This window comes from Urocampus carinirostris, chromosome 7 (genome assembly GCF_059441175.1).
Source record: "Urocampus carinirostris isolate Australia breed hairy pipefish chromosome 7, RoL_Ucar_1.0, whole genome shotgun sequence".
Taxonomy (NCBI): domain Eukaryota; kingdom Metazoa; phylum Chordata; class Actinopteri; order Syngnathiformes; family Syngnathidae; genus Urocampus; species Urocampus carinirostris.
Window position 1 is genome coordinate 40357436 of NC_142355.1, and position 21023 is coordinate 40378458.

At 40.8% G+C, this 21023-nt stretch overlaps 2 protein-coding genes across 3 annotated transcripts in view; one reads left to right on the top strand and one right to left on the bottom strand.

The window, feature by feature from the left end:
* LOC148363322 (uncharacterized) overlaps positions 1-11606 on the bottom strand; it is a 90542-nt gene extending 78936 nt beyond the window's left edge. The window contains exon 1 of the mRNA XM_088340063.1: positions 11459-11606. Coding sequence (XP_088196189.1) covers positions 11459-11606 — 148 coding nt within the window. The remainder of the gene's footprint in view (positions 1-11458) is intronic.
* abtb3b (ankyrin repeat and BTB domain containing 3b) overlaps positions 1-21023 on the top strand; it is a 174339-nt gene that overhangs the window by 85361 nt on the left and 67955 nt on the right. The window lies entirely within an intron of this gene.

Below are 21023 nucleotides of genomic sequence, written 5' to 3' on the forward strand. Positions count from 1 at the left end.
CGAACCTTCCTGTGTGGTGTTTGCATGTTCTCCCCGTGCTTGTATTTTTTTTTTTCCGGGCACTCCATTTTCCCCCCACATTACAAAACCATGCATGTCAGGTTAATTGGCCGGTCCAAATTGTCCCCATGTGTGAATGAGCGAATGAGTTGTCTGTCTCTGCGTGCCTGGCAACTGGTTCAGGGTGTCCCCTGCCCACGGCCTGAAGATAGCTGGGGTGGGCTCCAGCTCCCCCGTGACCCTACTGAGGAAAAGTGGTGCAGATAATGGATAATGGATGGAACTATTTAATATAAAACCAAAATCGGAGTCGGCTTGTATGTGCGTACAACAAAATGAACACAACGGGGTGTAAAACTGGCATAGCCACCCACTCTCTTTCTCCTGTTCCATCATTTGGTGCCGTCTTGATAGTGTTTGAAAGTGTTAACATCTTATTTTTTTGCCTTTTTGCTCATAGCAATACTCCCAAGAAAATGAGAGATAAGGGGAAGAAAATGTGGAAAACAGTGACAACAACAATCGAGTTGATAAAGTAAATGGTAGCTAAATACGTCAATCAATAGATCTGACAAAGAGTGCTGAGCCATGCCCACCATAGTTAAGGTATTCATTGTATAACACACGGGGCAAATAGAGCAGCCAAAACAATAATATGGTTTCTTCCTTATAATGCAAACTTATCTCAAAAGTAGAAAAGGGTCTCAATTATCATATACAGAGTTATATCCATGGCATCGAGATGTGCAAAGACACTAATAACCTTTTAAGGGTGGATGCAAAATGTTGGCGATCTATGAGGAAGTCAGAAGCCCCGTACCAACTACACATAGAAATAATTTCAGATTTGTGAGATGTAATGGTATATAGAGGATATACAAATGACTGATCCAGCACATCAAATTCATTAAGCGAGTGGAGCCATCTCCACCCCTTCCGAGTATCCGGCGAGGAAAATAATAAACCTACATCCCAAAACCTCACAAACCCAAAACACGAACTGCACGTCATATCCATCCCATCATTTAAAAGTTTTACTTTAATAACAGAACGCAAGTTTATACAGAAATAACAACAACAAATAACTGTGCACTTATTCTTACGAACTGTAAATAACCATTAACAAACCTACACAGTAAATTTAGGAATAAAGAGTTGAATATGCATTAATAACGTTTTTAACTTCTCTGTTGTTCTTCCAACAAAGTACAGCATTTGTTTTTTCTCTAAGAAAACATTTCAACATGTTTGAACACTTTTTTCTTCCATTGTCAACCGTGTTTGTACATGATTTTCAAATGTAATGTTTTCTCAAAATAAATTTGTATTGAGCCATGTATATTTGTCTTTTGCGTCATAAACCTAAATATATTTCACACTAGAGGGCAGCACGGTTGTTGGGTGGTTGGTTTGGTATGGCTTTTCAAGGATCTGATGTATTGATTTAGAAATTATAAAAGCTTAATATAAAAAAGTCACTGCTATTGTTTATAGAAACATGAAATCAAATATGCTTTAGTTGTGCCCCTAAAATTTTCTTCGTCATCCCAGTCCCTTGCCTTCTCATTTAACTCACTTGATGCCCGATGAATTGTGAGAGCTGGTGCACGCTTTTTAAATTTTCTAACTGCATAAAAAATAAGTAGGGTAATGGCCAGACTGTTCCATTACTTGATGACAGACTTATTAGGTGCATATGCATGCATGCTCCCTAAAGAGCGCCATGGTGATGTTACTTGAAGAGTTTTTTTAATGACATAATTTGTAATCACAATACCTACTGAGTTTATGTCCCTTTTTATTTCAGCAATTAAAGACATAAATATCAGCAATCATTTGGAGTGTAATGTTGGCTGTCACGCTCATTTCAAGACTATTGGTAGGACTTCAGTCATCTGATAATGAAGATGGTCCATTAGCAGCTAAATGCTCCCTAGCTTTGCTCTGTCCTTATATGGGGAAAGTTATTGCTTGTGCACTTTATTTTAAATTTGTGTTGCATTCAAGTACAAATAAGACTTGGTACATTGGCAGAATCATTTGATTTTTTTAAAATATATTTTTCCCATTTCATTAGATTGTTTTGATTTTCAATTCATTACATCAAATTAATTAATTGTTCAAATGGAATGTGGTGGGTGTGGTGTCGATAGATGAATAAAGAGTCAGTTGGCAAAAAACTACAGATTTACCACAAAATTACTACAAAACTAAATATCAAATGTAGTGCTTCAAAACAGGGACCTAATAAATTATTTGGTCTTTATTCTGATAAGAGAAAAATAACATAGAAATACTACAAAAATACTACTACAGTAATATAATGATATAAAAATAATATTTCAGAACTATTATGACGGAATTACCACAAAAATTAACTACAGTAATAGTAAAAAATATTGATGAAATACTACAAAGGTACTAGTATTGAAATACTTCCAAATACTTCTACAGAAATACTACAAAAATACCATAACAGTAATAATATAATACAAAAATACTGCTTTATAAATATTAGGACAGAAATATTACAAAAGTACAACTACAGGTATTATCAAACAAATACTACAAATATATGACAAACAATATCCTATTTAAATACCAACAAAACATTTAAGAAATACTACAAAATAAAATTAGGGTAATACAATAAAAATACTACAGAAATACTGCGGAACTGCAGAATGACTGCAGAAATACTACAAAAATACTACTAGAGTAATACTTCAAAAAATATGGGCTAGTTACGCCCCCACCAAACATGCAAAGGGTGATTACTGAGTTGCATTGGTCACACCACAGTTTGTCTCATTTGCAGATCAATGGTGAAACTAATCAGTTGGTTATCCTTTGGGCATTCCATGGTTTGGGTGTAGTAATTCTAGTGTTAAAAAAATAAATCCCTAAAAAGAGTAGAATATTCTCATATGCTAGATGGCAAGAAATGTTACCTATGTTGAGAGTTGTTTTTCTAATCTAGTTAACATTATTTAAATTGGGCTAAAGTATATTCATTTGAGCATGTTTAAGAAAGACATTGGTGTATGTGCCACACGAGCATCTTGGCAGATGCTGCAACTATGATACAAGGCATAAGATGGGGTCAGCAGTCAGAATATTTGGAATTTATAGACACAAAATTTGAATCCATTGATTGTTTTTTGGATAATAGCAATAAATTTAACATCTTTTTTTCTCAATATATTTTGTTCATATACATATTATGTCACAGTCTGTCTATGATGTACCAAGCTCTCACAATAAACTATAAATTGCCATCTCCTTAGTATAAACTCCACAAATGAAACTAAATTAAACTAAATGAGACTGAATCAATGGGCATGACACGTCTGCCTGCGGCAGGCGAATGACACCATCTCTTTCATCTCCATATCTTTAATTACTGCAGACTAGACAATGTCACCGTTAAGGATTTTTTGCAGCATCTGTTTTCCACCAGTGCCTAGTTGAACACAACATTTATATTGACAGTTCCTCCATGGTGCTAGATGCCAAAACATATAGATATGTTTTTTTTGTTTCAATTTTTTATTAAATAAATAAAAAACACAATTAAGGATTTATCACAGCTTACCAGTGAGTATCAAGCCTCTCAGAATTATTTCAGTATGATAAATCACCTTTAGATGGCATGAGTGGTCTTTGTCAACACAGCCAGTAAGCTCCCCTCCTAATCTTGCTTCCTTTTCCAGTGATTAAAGTGTGTAAGCTGCCCCGTATGGTGATTATAGGCGCAATAAAGCAGTGTGGTCAGAGAAGCTTACTAATGGATAAAAACAGAGAGGAAGTTATAGACACAGCATCCTTTCAAGCTTTTTCTTAAAAAGTTTAGTATTAATGCATAAAAAGAATATTTTCTCAAGCAAAGTACCATTGTGGAAAACATTGTTTGGATTTTGCAGTTATCACAAATGCAAAATCAAAAGCCCCAAAGTTAAAGTTCTGCTTGGAATTCATACTTATGCAAGGAGCATTTTTTCCAGAGAGGATTTTAAGAAACTTGGCAATGATCAGCTGTTTTTTACTAAAGAATGGCAACAGCTAAAAACAGTTTTTCTAATGCAAGACTAGGGTTAAAGATTTATTTTCATATATCCTATGCCTATATAGCTACAGATTTAAATATTCTGCAGGCTTTCAAAGACGGGTCAATCCATCACAGGTGAAGTGACTTAAAGTCGCTTTGTTTTCATGGAAAGACATTAACCTGCATTCCGTTTCTTTCTCTCTACTCTTGTGGCTTCTATTACCCCCAGTTTCTTAATTTTAGGTTGGATTTTTATTTAAATTGTCTTTGACTTGGTGGCTGAGATTTTGCGTGTTACATCTAACCAAACTGCTCACCAGGGATTCATAACCGTAATAGTCATTGTCTCCTTTGCCAAAATGACGTTATTTAGAGTTGGCGGATTGATCCAATTATCGATATTATTAATACCAAGCAAGTACCGTAAATTACGGACTATAGTGCACACCTGATTATAAGCCGCACCCACCACATTTTAAGAGGATAACCGCTTTTGTACTTACACAAGCCGCACCTGTATATAAGCCGCATACGCCCACATTAAAATATGTAACACAATCACAAAATTAACCCAAACCAGACTTTGAGTCCCGCGATTGTAACTGAATATAAAGTACACAGTCCAAAAACCAGGTTAAGATTTGATGCAGACCTGCAGAGTCCGGGTACCGTTAAAAATAATCCAAAGGGAAAAAAATGTATATTTCCAAAGGTAAGGGTGGGAAAAATATATATCCACTATTGTCCGCTGCGTCCACAAACACGTCTCACCTTTACTCCACTTCCCGTCAGCCCCCGTGGTTTTCGACCCTTCTTTTTGATTCGCCCGTGGAAAACATATCAGAATAAGTCTCTAAAATAAATACATTACAAAAATATACAGTTGCAAATACATATTATACATGGTTACACATATTTACAAAGAAAGACGGTACACCGAGTTTTCAAAGCTTTAATAATAATATTATAACTTTCATCCCAAACCGTGCCTGTGAAGGGTAGCAAAACGCTACTAGCAACACGTCGCAACACAGTAAGGGGGTTTGTAAAAATAACATACCGTACATGTAGAAATCACGGTAAACCGTCCTCATCTTCCTCCTTATAAATGACATCATCAAAGTCGTCTTCCTTCAGTGTGGGAAAGAGACTTTGTCATATAGACGTCGTCCCACGCTCCCTTATTCAAAAACACGCTAGCAACACGCTCGCAAAGTAAAGTTTACGTGCAGTAGCTCTGTTTCCTTCTTTATCGGACTGCTCTATTGCTTTAAGCTTGAAAGCTGCGTCATGTGCCTGTCTTTTTGCAATTTGCATGATGAGGATATGTCTACCCTAATTTAATTTGTGCACAAGCTAAGAAGTTGCAGTCTTCCTCGGCGCATATATTCCACCGGTCTAAATCTTACCTTTTGTACTCGAGCGCCGCTGGCGGCTGTTAGAAAAATTACATAAATTGGCCGCATCACTGAGGGGTTGAACGTTTGGGAAAAAAGTAGCAGCTTATAGTCCGGAATTTACGGTACTTGGATAAGATCACTACTTTTGACTAAGGATCGACTTAACCCCTTCACCAATTTCCTTAGAGCTCCACTTCTATATGTAGATATTGCGCTCTCCTCACACTCACTGAGCGCTCCAAGGCCAATCTATAGGTTTATGCCTGTTTGTGTGACCAACAGTCACACTTTTAGCACGCCTCCCTACCTGGCCTGCTGCTGCACCTTGCCTTCCAGACAGAAGAGCAGGTCAAATCTACGTGAAAACCCTTTTCAGTATAAAATATGAGGCAAACACGATTTATTCTAAAACAGTTCTAATTTTTTTATCAACAAAAAAAGACAATGCCAGGCGTAAATATACTGTGGCAAATTTATATAAACACATCCTACATAAAGCAACAAGCTGCACCTAAACATGAGAACTGCAGTCTTTCCCAATACCATAGGAAGATTCAACCAAGTACATAGAGCAAATAATATTGGGTGAATGGTAAGAGTGGACAGATTTTATTTGGTCAGCGGTAGGGCTGGCATACCGCACACAGCACGCTTGCTTCTCTCTTGCATGCGCTTAATGCATTGAAGGGAAAAACTACCACCGGAAACTTCTCGATAGCAGTAATTTGTGACATTTTTAAAAAAGAGCTGTTTGTACCTTGTTCTAAAATGATTTATTTCCAAAAAATGAAGTTCAGAATGAGCCTCAACGATCTTGAGTAACTGCATTTGGTTATAAAGCTTCCTGACCGCTGCTCCAGACTGTCCACCCACCACAAAATCCAATTGGAAACATTGGACTCTCTTGACTTCTGCTTTGTAGCAGTTGTTGTTGTAGAAGGTTTTCTTTTTTTACTTTTTAGATTATATTGTTCACAGTATTTGCATTGTCTTACTTCATTTTCAAAATTGTATGCAATGCAAGGTATATTCGTCCCACAAAGGGGAAATTTATTTTGTTACAGCAGTACGACAGTGAAATATGAATAATGAATAACAGCTAGAATATGTACGGTATAAACAAGTATTTAGAAATATAAAATCTAAAAAAATAAAAACGAGAATATTTTCAATGGCAGTTGTGCAAAATAGTTAAAGTAAAGTGGCCAGTACAGTAATGTGCAAATATGCAAAGTCATGGAGGGTGTGCAGTCTATCGGGAGCACAGCTTATTATATAGTCTCACGGCTGCAGGAAGGAAGGACCTGTGGAAATTCTCCTTCACACCATAATCAGGTCGGGTTCGGGCATAAAACGTCAATCATGAAGTTGGGCCGGGGTTTTTACTCTCTCTTGATGTTTTTTGTTTGTTTTTTGTTTTTTTAATTATCCTCCACTCGTCATGTGTTCTTTGTTTTTTTTCCTTTGTGGAAGAGCTGCACGGCATTTGGGCTACCCTGAAAACCTCGGAAGAGTGATTTTTAAATATCACGTTTTTTCGAGGTAGTCAGTGTAGCGTGCATGCCGCACACCTCGAAGCCGAAGTGTGCACTACGGCGTCGGGCTGTTCGTTGTCGGAGACGGCGAAAATTACCCTTCCGATGTAGTCAGGGTTGCGTGCATGGTGCGTACCTCGGGACCGGGCTATTCATGCTTAGAGACGGATAAAATCATCTTTACTTTTCCGTTTTCCGTTTTTTGGGCTGGGTCACTCAAATCAAGTTGAGCTGTCAGGCTCCTGGCTGGTTTGGGTTTTTATACACTCGGGTCTGGTCGAGGCGGATCAGGCTGGATTTTTTAGGCCCGATCTTATCTCTAAGTCAAGTCATGTTAATCAGCCCTTACTCACGAGAAGTCTCAAAGGGCTTTTACAGACCACAGGCTACTATTACACCAAAGTAATACTAACGCTTGTGACAAGAGAAAGTATTGTACAGAGATTTAACTATTTGCAATGGTGTTCAAAAAAATCTATATTTGACATTCAAATGAAAGCTATTAATCAACCGAATAGATATAAAGAAAAAAAGTTTCAAAATGCTATATTTTTAGGACGTGTTATGGTAGAATTCAGGGGTACTTGAGCAGCTTGACCCAATGCTATTTGTAACGTGGAACCCCCTCTTTGCTTTTCCCATTGTTACGCATCAAATTGGAAACATGTTACAGATGATGAAAAATATTTCAAGCTGCCAAAAAGTAAAAACAAATTTACGACGGACCAAATGTCAACCTTCCGTCTAGCAATGTTCCCCTTGATGATCACCCGCTCAGATGCATATGGTAGCCATCTGCTCCTGGAACAACTGAACTGAGCCCAGTACTCCACGCAAGCATGTACCGTGACAACATGTTTTGAGCCTGCATCTTTCTTTAAAATTTTCTATTTCTCAGTTGATTTAAACGTATCACATAACAGAATACATGTAACGGCGTTAAGAAATCAGGATACCAAAAGAGTGTAATTGTTTTCCGTTACAGTTACAAAAAAATACATTCTCAAATTACAGGTATATTTAAAAAAAGAAAAAAAAACGATTCCGCTGACGGATGTCAATTTTAATTAAAAGTATATTCAAGGTGCACACTTAAATGACGTCCGGTGTGTGTTGGTTTAAATCCGCCTATTTTTTTCCTCTTTCGCATTAGTTTTGTTTATGTTACCCATTAAATTTTCTTTTCCATCTCATCAATTCCACCAACACACCCATTTGTGCGCTCACTCTCAGGAACCCCCATGCCGGAGATGCCTGAGTACAAAACCTTATTATATGACAAAACTAACGGAAAAGTGCCATATAATAAATTCGCAGCTAACGAGAAAAAAACAACAAATATGAACATATACACGAAATAACATGAAATAGAATGATTATTGCAATTTGATGCCTGGGAGTGTGTGCTCTTTGGCCTAGCATCCTTTCAAGCAGCCATGCATTCATTCACATGTGTCTCACGATTACATATACATAATGGGCTAATAGACAATTGTTTCAATCCTAATTTAAATCACTGACACTAGAGAGACAGAGATAGATGACAAGACATCCCAGAGATTGTGAATCCAATATTGTTTCAAACACGCAATGTCAACTAAAACAGAGCATATCTTGTCTGCATGTAAAAGACAACATTTTATTTTTGCTCAATACACTATATTACTGTAGGATCAGCAAACAAGACAATTAGAAAAAAGCTTGAGAGAAGCAAGGAGAAATACATGGAAAACCAATGCTCGGAGTTAGGATAGTGCATCTATACAAACCATTCAAAGAAAGCCTTCCTGATTGTGAAAGACCTCACACAAACAAAACAGGCAAAAGTCAAAAGAATTCAGAATGAGGCAGGGAATAAACCAACTTAAGTAAAAGAGATCATGAATAGATTTACAGAATACAGCTCCAAACTCTACAACCACCCGAAACAGAGAGACCCCGAGGACCTTAAGATTTCTGACCCAGGGGAAAGTTATGACTTCCTTATCCTCAGAGAAGAAGTGCAGGCAGCAGTTAACTCGCTGAGGAACGGAAAGTCTCCAGAAATAGACAACATCGCATTAGAACTCATACAACTGGCCGAGATCATTCTCCCAGGCACAGCCCAAGAGGGCAGAGGGAGAGGAAGACGGAAAAAATGTGCCAAAAACATTAGGGAACGGACTGGTGCCAACTTTGCTACGACCAAAAAACAGGCCAGGTACCGTCAACAGTGGAGAATGCTGTCCAAAGTTGCGTCCCCATTGGTGCCCCGACGACCCATGTGGTTAAGAAATCCGTAACCCTTAAACCTTGATCACGATACTATATGGTTAACATTAAAGCACTTCTTGTTGGACTACAAGGTTAAAAAAGAACACACTCTGGGGCGGAGATTAAGGTTCTTGATTGTCCCTTCCATCGGAGGTGCGTGTTTCCAGGATCAGATCAGGAAGAAATCACGCTCCGCCTCTGGCAGAAGGCTCATTTATTGGAAAACACAAGAATTGGTTTATATGAACACAGGAAACAAATCTGATTGGTTTAGACAGAAATCACATGATTAATGCAGTGTATAATGTTGGTCGCTAGATGGCGTGCGAGTATTATAAATGAGCAATAAGGATAGTGAAACTTTGTAACATAATGCGTCTCTGTCAAGCTCTCGAGCGGCTTGGAATGTGGGAGGCATGGCCATCTTGATTAACAGCTCGCAGGCCCCAAGAGGAATGAGGAGAAGCCTGAGAAACTGTTAGTGGCCTTTCAAGTTTTAGCTTTTTATTTCAGAGACACCTTTTTTTGTGCTTGGGAACTTATTATTTTGACCTTGGAAGTGCTTGCCTCTGAACATAACTAGTAATCGTAAAACCACACACTTATTGAGTGTAAAAATATAAACGTATACAGATATAAGAGTACAAAAGTATAAGAGTATATAAAATTATAAGAGTATAAAAGGCACATTTAAACCATAATACAGTTCCCTCTATTTGTTTTTCAGGGTTAGTTTTCATTTGTCTGAAACAAAATTGATTAATTTTATTAATATTTATTAAATATTTTGTCTTTTATTGGAATATTTGGTATTGGAGTGTAAAGTCAATGCCCCCAGCCAACTCCAGCAAATCCGAACGGCCATGCACACGAAGTTACCAGACTTTCCAGCTGTATATTAAAGATATTAAACGCCAACGTGTTCATATGTACCGTAAATTCCGGACTAAAGAGCGCACCTGATTATAAGCCGCACCCATCACATTTTAAGGGGAAAACCGATTTTGTCCATACACAAGCCGCACCTGTATATAAGCCGCACGCACCCACATCAAAAATACACAAAATTAATCCAAGCCGCACTTCAAGGCCCGCGATTGAAACTTAATGTCCTTCATTGGAGCACAGAGTCCAAAAATCACAGCCGCCAAAATGAACGTAAAATGATATAGGTACTTAAAATATGTTGCAGACCTTCAGACTCTGGGTGCCTGTTGATAGTAATCCAAGGAAAGAAAGTGTATATTTCCAAAGGTAAGGGTGGGAAAAATATATATCCATTATTGTCCGCCGTGTCCACAAAAACTCACCTTTACCGGTCCCCACTTTCCCATTACCTCTCTTTTTTGCTCGTGCAGAATAAGTGTCTCAAATAAATACAAATAAATACATTACAAAAATATACAGTTGCAAATACATATTACACATATTTACAAAGAAAGACGGTACATCGAGAGAGTTTTCAAAGCTTTAATAATAATTATATAACTTTCATCCTAAACCGTGCCTTTAGGAGGTAGCCTCACGCTACTAACAACACGCTTGCATACTTGCTTGTTAAGGAAATAAATGCTGTATTTGTTGAAATCACGGCAGACCATCCGCTTCTTCCTCCTTGTCAATGAAAGCTAAGCTGTCTTACTCAATTTCGGAAAGAAACTTGATCATGATGACGTTGTTCCACGTTCTCTTACTTCAATACACCCCAGCAATATGCCCGTTTGCTGGGGTGTATTGAAGTAAAAAGTAGCGGCTTATAGTCCGGAATTTACGGTAATCAAAAGATTAAACATCGGCATCTGTGTGTCATGTTCATCCAAGGAATTAATCCATCGTGTGTCAAAGGGAAATTTTGCTTATAATTATTAACAACTCGTTGGAGAACTTTATTTTAGAAACCAAGACATCACTGGTTACTAAGATCACACCTATTTACCGGGACTTTCCACACCTATAAAACCAACATGCAAGCTCCAAATTCTCTCTTGCCTCAGTAATTTCATTATTGCTACCACATTTCTTTCCCCGTTCCCATTTTCACTGCGAGGGCTTGTGTCAACAATGTCCTTTATTTTTTTGAATTATTCAATTTTCCTTGCCATGTAAATAAATGTAGTTTGTTAGCATCAAACATGTGCAATATTTTGTGTGTGTCTCTACCATTTGCCTTACGGACTGATAAATCACTATCCGTATCAATTAACTTAAAGATATTTAGCTACCGTAGCAGCTAATGTGCACCACGATTTTGGCGTCTGTGGATTTCGAAGGAGAAAGCACGGAGTCGACGTCGCCGTAGACTCGGCGGACTTCTTCCGAAAACCCGTGCAGAAGGGAGGCTGATTTGTTCTGCTTTCCGAGTTCTGCCATTGTTGGGGCTGCGTGGGGAGAGACGAGTCTACTACGTTCGCTGCACAACTGCTATTTAAGGTCAACAAAACCATAGTGCCAGAAAACATCCGTAAATTATTCATTCGGAAAGAGGGAAATTGTAACTTAAGGGGCTGTAGTGAATTTATAATCCCGAAGGTGAGAACCACAAGGAAAAGTATGTGTGTGTCTGTGTGTGGAGTCAAGCTTTGGAACGGTTTGCAAGACGAGATCAAACGGTGTCCAACTATTCACTTGTTCAGGTTTAGATACAAAGGAACATTCCTGGCGGAATAAAGAGATGAGGAGGGTGGGGTATGAGTGGTGCGGGAGATTGGGAATAGTGCGTCTAGTTAACTTTGTGTTATTGTTGCTATTCTTATATCATAACTGTTATTATTAATATCATTACAATTGTTGTTATACCATTGGTGTATTTGGTGGGGAAGATGAATGGGTAGGTAATATAAGCATTTGATTCTGACTACCCCTTTTCGAACATATTTTGTAAAATTATTTTTTTGTTGAGTTATTGTTTTTGTTCTGTTTTTATTTTGATGTTCGAATAAAGTTTTCATTTATTCATTCATTCTAAGTTTGAAATATGTGTTGCTTCCTTCACGATAAATGTATATGAGGCTATGTTGAAGTAATTCGGGTGGAAACTGTGAGCACTACCTGCTGGCTGAATCGGTAACCACAGAATCAGATTCTGAATTAAATAAATACAATTTTAGACAATTACTCTAAAACAGTAATCTAAAAGTAATGAAAAGTAATCAGGTGCCATTGCTGCAATATTATGTAATTTCGATTAAATTACTTAACTTTTCAACAAGTAACAAAAAAATGTATAGGATTACATCTTTAAATTAACCGCCGACCCTGAGTATCACATACACTTATTGACTCACTCACTAACATCACATTTGTCAAACTCATGACCCGCGGGTCAGTTGTGGCCTGCAACAGCATTTCATGTGGGCCGTGAGAAAATGCATTGATTTACTAGTCTGGCCCCTGTGTGTATGTTTCTTTCTACCACGTGGCCCCCAAGCTAAATGAGGTGACACCTCTGGAGTAGATTAAGGCAGTGGTCCCCAACCTTTTCTGTACCCCGGACCCGTTTAATATCTGACAATGTCAATCATAGCCGTGCCACCTTTTTTTAAATTTTTAGATACAAGTCACATATATATGACTGCAACAAAACTATAGACAACTATAGAACTACAAATAAAAACACAGAACACAGATTTTCTGTTGAATGAATGGTCTTTATAGTCATTTTACAATAGTACAACCAAATTGAAGAGCTTCTCCTTTCATTGAAAGAAAGCGATGTAGAAAGCAGCCGGCTAGCCTCACATCGGAGGAACTTGGATCGAGCCAGGTTTTTGTAATGTTTAAAATACAACCGTCACAAAAGTAGCGGATATCCCACAATTTGTATCTCCAGGTTATTTGTCTTATGGGTAATGGATCTGGCATTTGTGAAATACAAGTTCGGCAGGGGTGGCTTTTGTGAGAGTTGTTACATAGCCCAGCTGCAGTAGGCCAGACCTGTAGCCTCGCTATTGCTCTCCCTACTGACGTCGCCTCAGTCTTTCCCGGGACCTGCTAACAATCCACAGAGCACTCGTTTGCGATCAGCATTTTCTTGCGCTCTTCTGACTTTCTTCAGAGTCTGATTTAATTGACCTGTGTGCCCACCCTTCTCTTTGACTTACAGAATACACCAACCCATCACAAGTCCCACACAGACAGCCACGCCAACACATCAAACACACACATGAAAAACCCTCAGTGACCTGCCCTCGCGATACAATTTGGTGCAGAACACATTGAACGGTGAAAATTAGCAAAGTACCAAAACCGCAAAGAGTAAATAAACCGCAAAAAATACAAAAAAAAAGTCAACGTTTTTCGTAAAATAAGGCAACTTTCATTTATTTCTGTGCATCTTAGTACCAAACAACCTGCGACCCAATACCAGTCTACGGCCTGGTGGTTGCTGACCCCTGCATTAAGGAACCACCGGTGCTTTGTGCACATCTTAATCAGTCCCTTTAAAATAGATGTTAAAAGCAGGGTAGGAGAGAGGTTGGCATTCATACTCAACTGATCCATTTAACCTCGCAGAGCTCTCGGTCACGTCACAACCCTTAAGCGAAATAATGCATTGTTTCATGTGTAATTCCTTCAAGTTAAAAAAAATGCAATGTACTGTACTTATTCTTGGATACCGCGCACTCCTGTATGATGCGCACCACCATTTTCTTTTTCACAAAAAATCGGCCTTAAATTGTGTTGCAATTTTTCTCATCTTAAACTAAGCTTTATAAGTGACTAATGTTGTCTATTCCGTGCTGCCAGATTAAAATAATTTATTCCACCCATCCATTTTCACCCGCTTATCCGGGTCCGGCTCGTGGGGTAAGCAGCATCAACAGGGAAACCCAGACCTCAGCTCATCCAAAAAGAGTCTGAAGCGTTCCCAGGCCACCCTAGAGACATAGTCTCTCCACAGTGTTCTGGGTCATCTCCGGGGTGTCCTGCAGTTGTGACATGGCCGGAACACCTCCCTAGAGAGGCCTCAGGGAAGCATCCTTATCAGGTGCCCGAGCCAACTGAACTGGCTTCTCTCAATGCAGAGGAGCAACCGCTCTACACTGAGTCCCCCCTGGATGACGAAGCTTCTCGCCGTATCTTTAAGGGAGAGCACAGCCACCCTGCGGAGGAAACCTATTTAATCCGCTTGTATCTGGGATATTGTTCTTCCAGTCATGACCCACTCTCCCACCATAGGTGAAGGTAGGAACGTGGATTGACCGGTAAATCGAGAGTTTTGCCTTTCGGCTCAGCGCTTTCTTTTACCACAACAGATCGGTACACGACGGTAGAGGCTTCACCAATCCATCTGACGATATCCTGTTCTATCCAACCCTTCCTCGTGGACAAGACCCAGAGATACTTGAATTTCTCTACTAGGATCTCATCCCCAACCGTGAAAGAGCATGCAACCCTTTTCTTTCTGATAACAATGGTCATGGACTTCGAGGTGCTGATCTTCTTCCTGGCCGCCTTACACTCGGCAGTAAACTGCTACAGTGAGACAGAAAATCACGGCTTGAGGAAGCCAACAGCACTATGTCATCTGCAAAATGCAGAGATGCAATTCCGAAACATCCAAAACGGATGCCTTTCCCCGCCAAGGCTGCAGCTAGAAATTCTGACCATAAAAGTTATGAATAGAATTGATGACAAAGGGCAGCCCTGGTGGAGTCCAACTCCCACTGGAAATGTGTACAACTTACTGCCAACAATCAGATCTAAGTCTGGAACCGGGCATACTGGGACAACACAACATTTATAATGTATTTATTTGATGTCCTTTCAACATTTTATCCGGTGCTAACAAATAATCAGTTTCAGTTAATAAAGCCATTATGACTAACATCGTTACGTAACAGTATTATTTTTCAAGTAACGGGGTAATCAAATTTTTATTTTTGTTTGCCATTACTGTGACTGACAGTCAAAAGCGATGCGTTACTTAGTCTATTAGAAATCGGCATAGGTAAACAGGAAATCCTAGCCTTTTGGCATATTTATTCACCAACAACACATAAACGTGAAGACTAATCACATTTAACTTAACACGGCAGTCACCTACAATAACACAAAACGATGCATGTAATGACGTCACACAATGGAGAATGTCCTACCGTTATGTCACGAGTAAGAGCACTATTAAATTACCAATACTTAACATTTCATTTGGGGAAACTAGTGTAGGATTCTTTATCAGTGGTTCCTGCGTTTTTAAACACCAATTTTTTCAAAACTGCGGGATGGAAGGATAGAGAGAAGGTGAGGATAGAGACGGAGGGAAAGGTGGAAGGTAGTGAGAGTGGTAGAGAGAGGGATTGGATATCCATCCATCCATCCATTGTCTTCCGCTTATCCGAGGTTGGGTCGCGGGTGCAGCAGCGTTAAAAGGAAAGCCCAGACGTCCCTATCCCCAGCCACCTCCTCCAGCTCATCCGACGGGACCCCAAGGCGTTCCCAAGCCAGCCGAGAGACATAGTCCCTCCAACGTGTCCTGGGCCGCCGCCGGGGCCTCCTGCCGGTGGGGCATGCCCGGAACACCTCCCGAGGGAGGCGTCCAGGAGGCATCCTTATTAGATGCCCGAGCCACCTCAACTGGCTCCTCTCAACGCGGAGGAGCAGTGGCTCTACACCGAGTCCCTCCCGGATAACTGAGCTTCTCACCTTATCTCTAAGGGAGAACCCAGCCACCCTGCGGAGGAAACTCATTTTGGCCACTTGTATCCGGGATCGAGTTCTTTCGGTCATGACTCAAAGTTCATGATCATAGGTGAGGGTAGGACCGGTAGATCGAGAGCTTTGCCTTTCGGCTCAGCTCCCTCTTCACCACGACAGACCGGTACAGGGTCCGAATGACGGCAGACGCTGCACCGACCCGTCTGTCGATCTCCCGTTCCATCCTACCCTCACTCGTGAACAAGACCCCAAGATACTTGAACTCCACCACTTGGGGGAAGACCTCCTCCCCGACCCGGAGGGAGCATACCACCCTTTTCCGACTGAGAACCATGGCCTCGGACTTGGAGGTGCTGATCCTCATCCCGGCTGCTTCACACTCGGCTGCGAATCGCTCCAGCGAGAGCTGAAGATCACGGCCTGAGGAAGCCAACAGCACCACGTCATCTGCAAAAAGCAGTGACGCAATGCTGAGGCCCCTAAACCGGACTCCATCCCCGCCAAGGCTGCGCCTAGAAATTCTGTCCATAAAAGTTATGAACAGAATCGGTGACAAAGGGCAGCCCTGGCATCTTCCCTCACCATCGAAGCCAACTCACCACCAGGTGGTGATCAGTTGACAGCTCCGCCCCTCTCTTCACCCGAGTGTCCAGAACATGCGCCGCAGGTCCGACGAAACGACGACAAAGTCGATCATCGAACTACGGCCTAGTGTGTCCTGGTGCCAAGTGCACATGTGGACACCTTTATGTCTGAACATGGTGTTCATTATGGACAAACCATGACGAGCACAGAAGTCCAATAATGAAACACCACTCGGGTTCAGGTCAGGAGGGCCGTTCTTCCCAATCACGCCCCTCCAGGTCTCACTGTCATTGCCCACATGAGCGTTGAAGTCTCCCAGTAGTACGAGGGAGTCCCCGCGCTCTCAAGCACACCCTCTAAGGACTCCAAGAAGGGTGGGTACTCCGAACTGCTATTTGGTGCATAAGCACAAACAACAGTCAGGACCCGTCCCCCCACCCGAAGGCGGAGGGAGGCTACCCTCTCGTCTACCGGGGTGAACCCCAACGTACAGGCGCCGAGCCGTGGAGCAATTAATATGCCCACACCGGCTCTGCGCCTCTCACCACGGGCAACTCCAGAGTGGAAGAGAGTCCAACCCCTCTCGAGAGGACTGGTACCAGAGCCCAAGCCGTGCGTAGAGGTGAGTCCGATTATATCTAGTCGGAATTTCTCAACCTCACGCACCAACTCGGGCTCCTTCCCTGCCAGAGAGGTAACGTTCCATGTCCCAAAAGCCAGTTTCTGTAGCCGGAGATCGTCGCGCCAAGGACCCCTCCCTTGGCTGCTACCCAGCTCTCTGTGCACTCGACCCCTTTGGCCCCTCCTACAGTTGGTGAGCCCATGGGAAGAGGGTCCCACGTCGTCCCTTCGGGCCGTGCCCGGCCGGCCCCCGTGGGTAAGGGTCCGGCCACCAGGCGCTCGCCAGCGGACCCCACCTCCAGGCCTGGCTCCAGAAGAGGGCCCCGGTAACCCGCGTCCGGGCGAGGGAAATCGAGGACCAAAGTTCTGTCTCATCATAAGGGGTCTTCTGATCTGCGTTTTGTCTGGCCACTCACCTAGGTCCTGTTTGCCATGGGTGACCCTACCAGGGGCTTAAAGCCCCCAAAAACATAGCTCCTAGGATCATTGGGACACACAAACTCCTCCACCACGATAAGGTAGCAGATCAAGGAGGAGAGGGATCGGATTGTCACTTTATATTATTTTACTGGTTTTTTTAATTTATGAACAAAATATTTGAAGTGCAGTTGCAGATTTCTACTTGACCAGTTGTGTTAGGTTGTGAGAGTTTGATTTATTTTTCAACACACTTATATATATTTTTTAACTGTTTACTTTCTTGTGTAAAAAGTACTGTAGCATATGTCTACTTGAGAAATTGTCTGATTAGAGCTTGTGATTTATTCCATAGAGCAAGTAGGTGAAGTAGTGGGCACGCTGTATGTATAGATCAGCTCATTCCTACCACTTACCCAATCAAATTGCTCTAAATGCTTTCCTGGAGTTTTTGCGTTTTTAAACTTTGTTCTGGCAGCACGGCGGTGCAGTGGTTAGCGCGTGCTCGGCACAGTTCTAAGGTCTTGGGAACCTCCTGTGTGGGTTCAAATCCAGCTACCGGACTTCCTGTGCGGAGTTTGTATGTTCTCCCCGTGCTTGCGTGGGTTTCCTCCGGGCACTCCGGTTTCCTCCCACATTCCAAAGACATGCATTTCAGGTGAAATTGTCCCTAGGTGTGAATGAGCGAGCGAGTTGTCTGTCCCTGTGTGCCCTGCGATTGCCTGGCAACCAGTTCAGTGTGTCCCCTGCCCACTGCGTGATGATTGCTGGGATGGGCTCCAGCACCCCCGCGAACCTACTGAGGATAAGCGGTGCAGCTAATGAGATGAGATGAGATAAAATTTTGTTCTGTGGGTTTTCATTACAAAGTGGCTCAACAGTGAACATAGATTGTTTAACTTTCACATAAAGGATTCTTTAGCCATGTACAGCTAAAACAGGGTATGTTGATGTGACACCTTGACTGCAAACTATAGTGAAACCTATGCCCTATTCATACTTGACTGAACGCTTTGGTTATACTGCGAAACCCCATTATACACATGCTAACAACAGCAATATGAAAAATGAAGTACACCGTTTTGCAAGTTCTGTTTTATGTCTGAGCCAGATGTACTCATGAAAAGAGCCATATATGGCTTGTGAGCCATAGGTTACCGACCCATGCTCTGTTGTCTCATTTTGGCCTGCTGGACTGTCTTTTGGCACTTTGAGGGAGTTTTTACCATTCGATCCACTTGCTCCTTTGTTTTGTCTCTGTGTGTTTGCTTGCCAAACCTGCATTATACACAAATAAGAAGGGCCTCATCACTTGCAAATTAGTGTAGATTTTGATACCAACATTTTTACGGTAGAGCACCAGGATATGACATTAAGACCTTCCTATGTGTGGATGGCAAGATTAAATTGCTGCATGGCAGGGGATAGAAACCTATGGTAATCACCTAATGTGTTACAAACCCATGGAACCCAGGTAATAACATTAAAATATTGAATATTATCCATCCATCCATCCATTATCTGTACCGCTTATCCTCAGTAGGATCGCGGGGGTGCTGGAGCTCATCCCAGGTATCTCCGGGCAGTGGGCAGGGGACACCCTGAACTGGTTGCCAGCCAGTCGCAGTATTGAATATTAGTAACAAATTATCAAATAGTAAGTACTACTTATTTGCAAATCATGTAAAGGAAAATGTGATTGTATTTACCAATGGTGTGACATGACTTGATCTTATACAGTGGAGTAGAGGGTGGATGCAAATCGTGGAGGAGGTGGCATATTAAAATTAGAAGTGATTTTAAAACTTCCACTTTCAAGGATTGTCATGTCCTTAAAATAATTTGTTCTTTAATCTCTTTATTGTGGATTGGTTAGAGCCATATTCCTTAACAAGGGTAAGGATTCATGAGCATTGTTAGTATTTCTTCATCATTTCCATTTTTTTTTTCCATTTGTATCATCTTCTTGCTTCACGATTTGCCATCACTGCAAGCTTAAAAATACAGTACGAAAAAATCCAATATTTATACTACAATCAAGTTTGTTGTTAAGATCATATGGTCGTGAAATGCTGTAACAAGGGGCTGAAAAACATTGTATTCCACATCCTAATGTGAAAATTTTGTAAGCTAGGCCACCAATTGAACCGTGTACTGTACTATTATTGGACTATGCACACAACCTATTCTGTGCGCTTGCTTCTCTTGTCACTGACACAGAGGAACATTTTTTGAGTGATGGCTTAATGGAGCTTCTGCACATTATTTATTCTTCAGCAACAATGTCTAGCCAGCAGCAACTTTCAGCCTCCTTTCGTCTCCCCTGCCATTCTATTTACAGACTTTAGAACGACACCTTTGTCTATGTTTGTGAGAGGGGTTTCATTGAAAATGTTGTGCAGTGATTCATCTCCAGTGTTGGAAATAAGTCATATAAAATATCATAGTTACGTAACGGCGTTATTTTTTTCAGTAACCAGTAATATAATTATTTTTCCGCCGTTACAATGCCGTTGCCTTGACCGACTGTCAAAAGTGTGTAACGTATGTAATTGTGCGTGTTTACGTGCATTTTTGTGTGTCTTTACATAGGTTTTGTGTCTTTACGTACGTTTTTGTGAATGTATATGTACGTTATTGTGCCGTTAACATACGTTTTTATGTGCATTTATGAACGTTTTGTGCATGTTTATGTACCTTCTTGACAGATTAATTTGGGATATTAATCTCTGGCTGATATGAGAGTCAAGGAGGCCCCCAGTTACCGCGGGGAGAAAAACGGACCCACTCCTTCGAATGACTCCTCTTTCTCACCGTGGCCCAGTGACGCGATTGTTTTTATTTAGAAGAAGTCAAGTAGTTGTAAAAACATACCATGATGAGTTTCCTGTACCCTTCAAAATAAAGACTGAAAGTATGCGTGTTTTTAAACAGAATCATATAAAAGAGTAGAAAAATAGAGAATAAGTAATAAAAAATAGTATGAAATCAAGTATATTCCACCAGAGCCATTTGTAACATGAGTAATTGAGAAAATTACAAACAACTAGATGTAATATACCTTACACTGCTGTGCATGTTTACATACGTTTTTGTGTGTGTTTATGTACATGCTAATTAGTTTTTTTTATTATATTATTTACTGTTTATTTTTTTTGCATTTTAACCGTAGGATGGATGTGTTGCCGGTGAGGTGCAATAAATATTACAAGGTTCTATAAAACAACTACCTGTCTGTTCTTCTTTATTCAACTGACATGAATGCTGCTTCGAAAATTAAATTTTTTTTCACATTAATCTTTGGAGTAAGTTTTGAAAGTAACAGAAATAGTTGCTATTCTAGGTAACTAGTTACTTTTACTATGGAACAGGGGTCAGGAACCTATGGCTCGCGAGCCAGATAGGGCTCTTTTCATGAGTACATATGACTCAGAGATAAAATTCCACTTTTACAAATTTCCTCTGTAGCATTCCAAATCTTATTAGCTCAAAGTCGCGTTCTGTGCC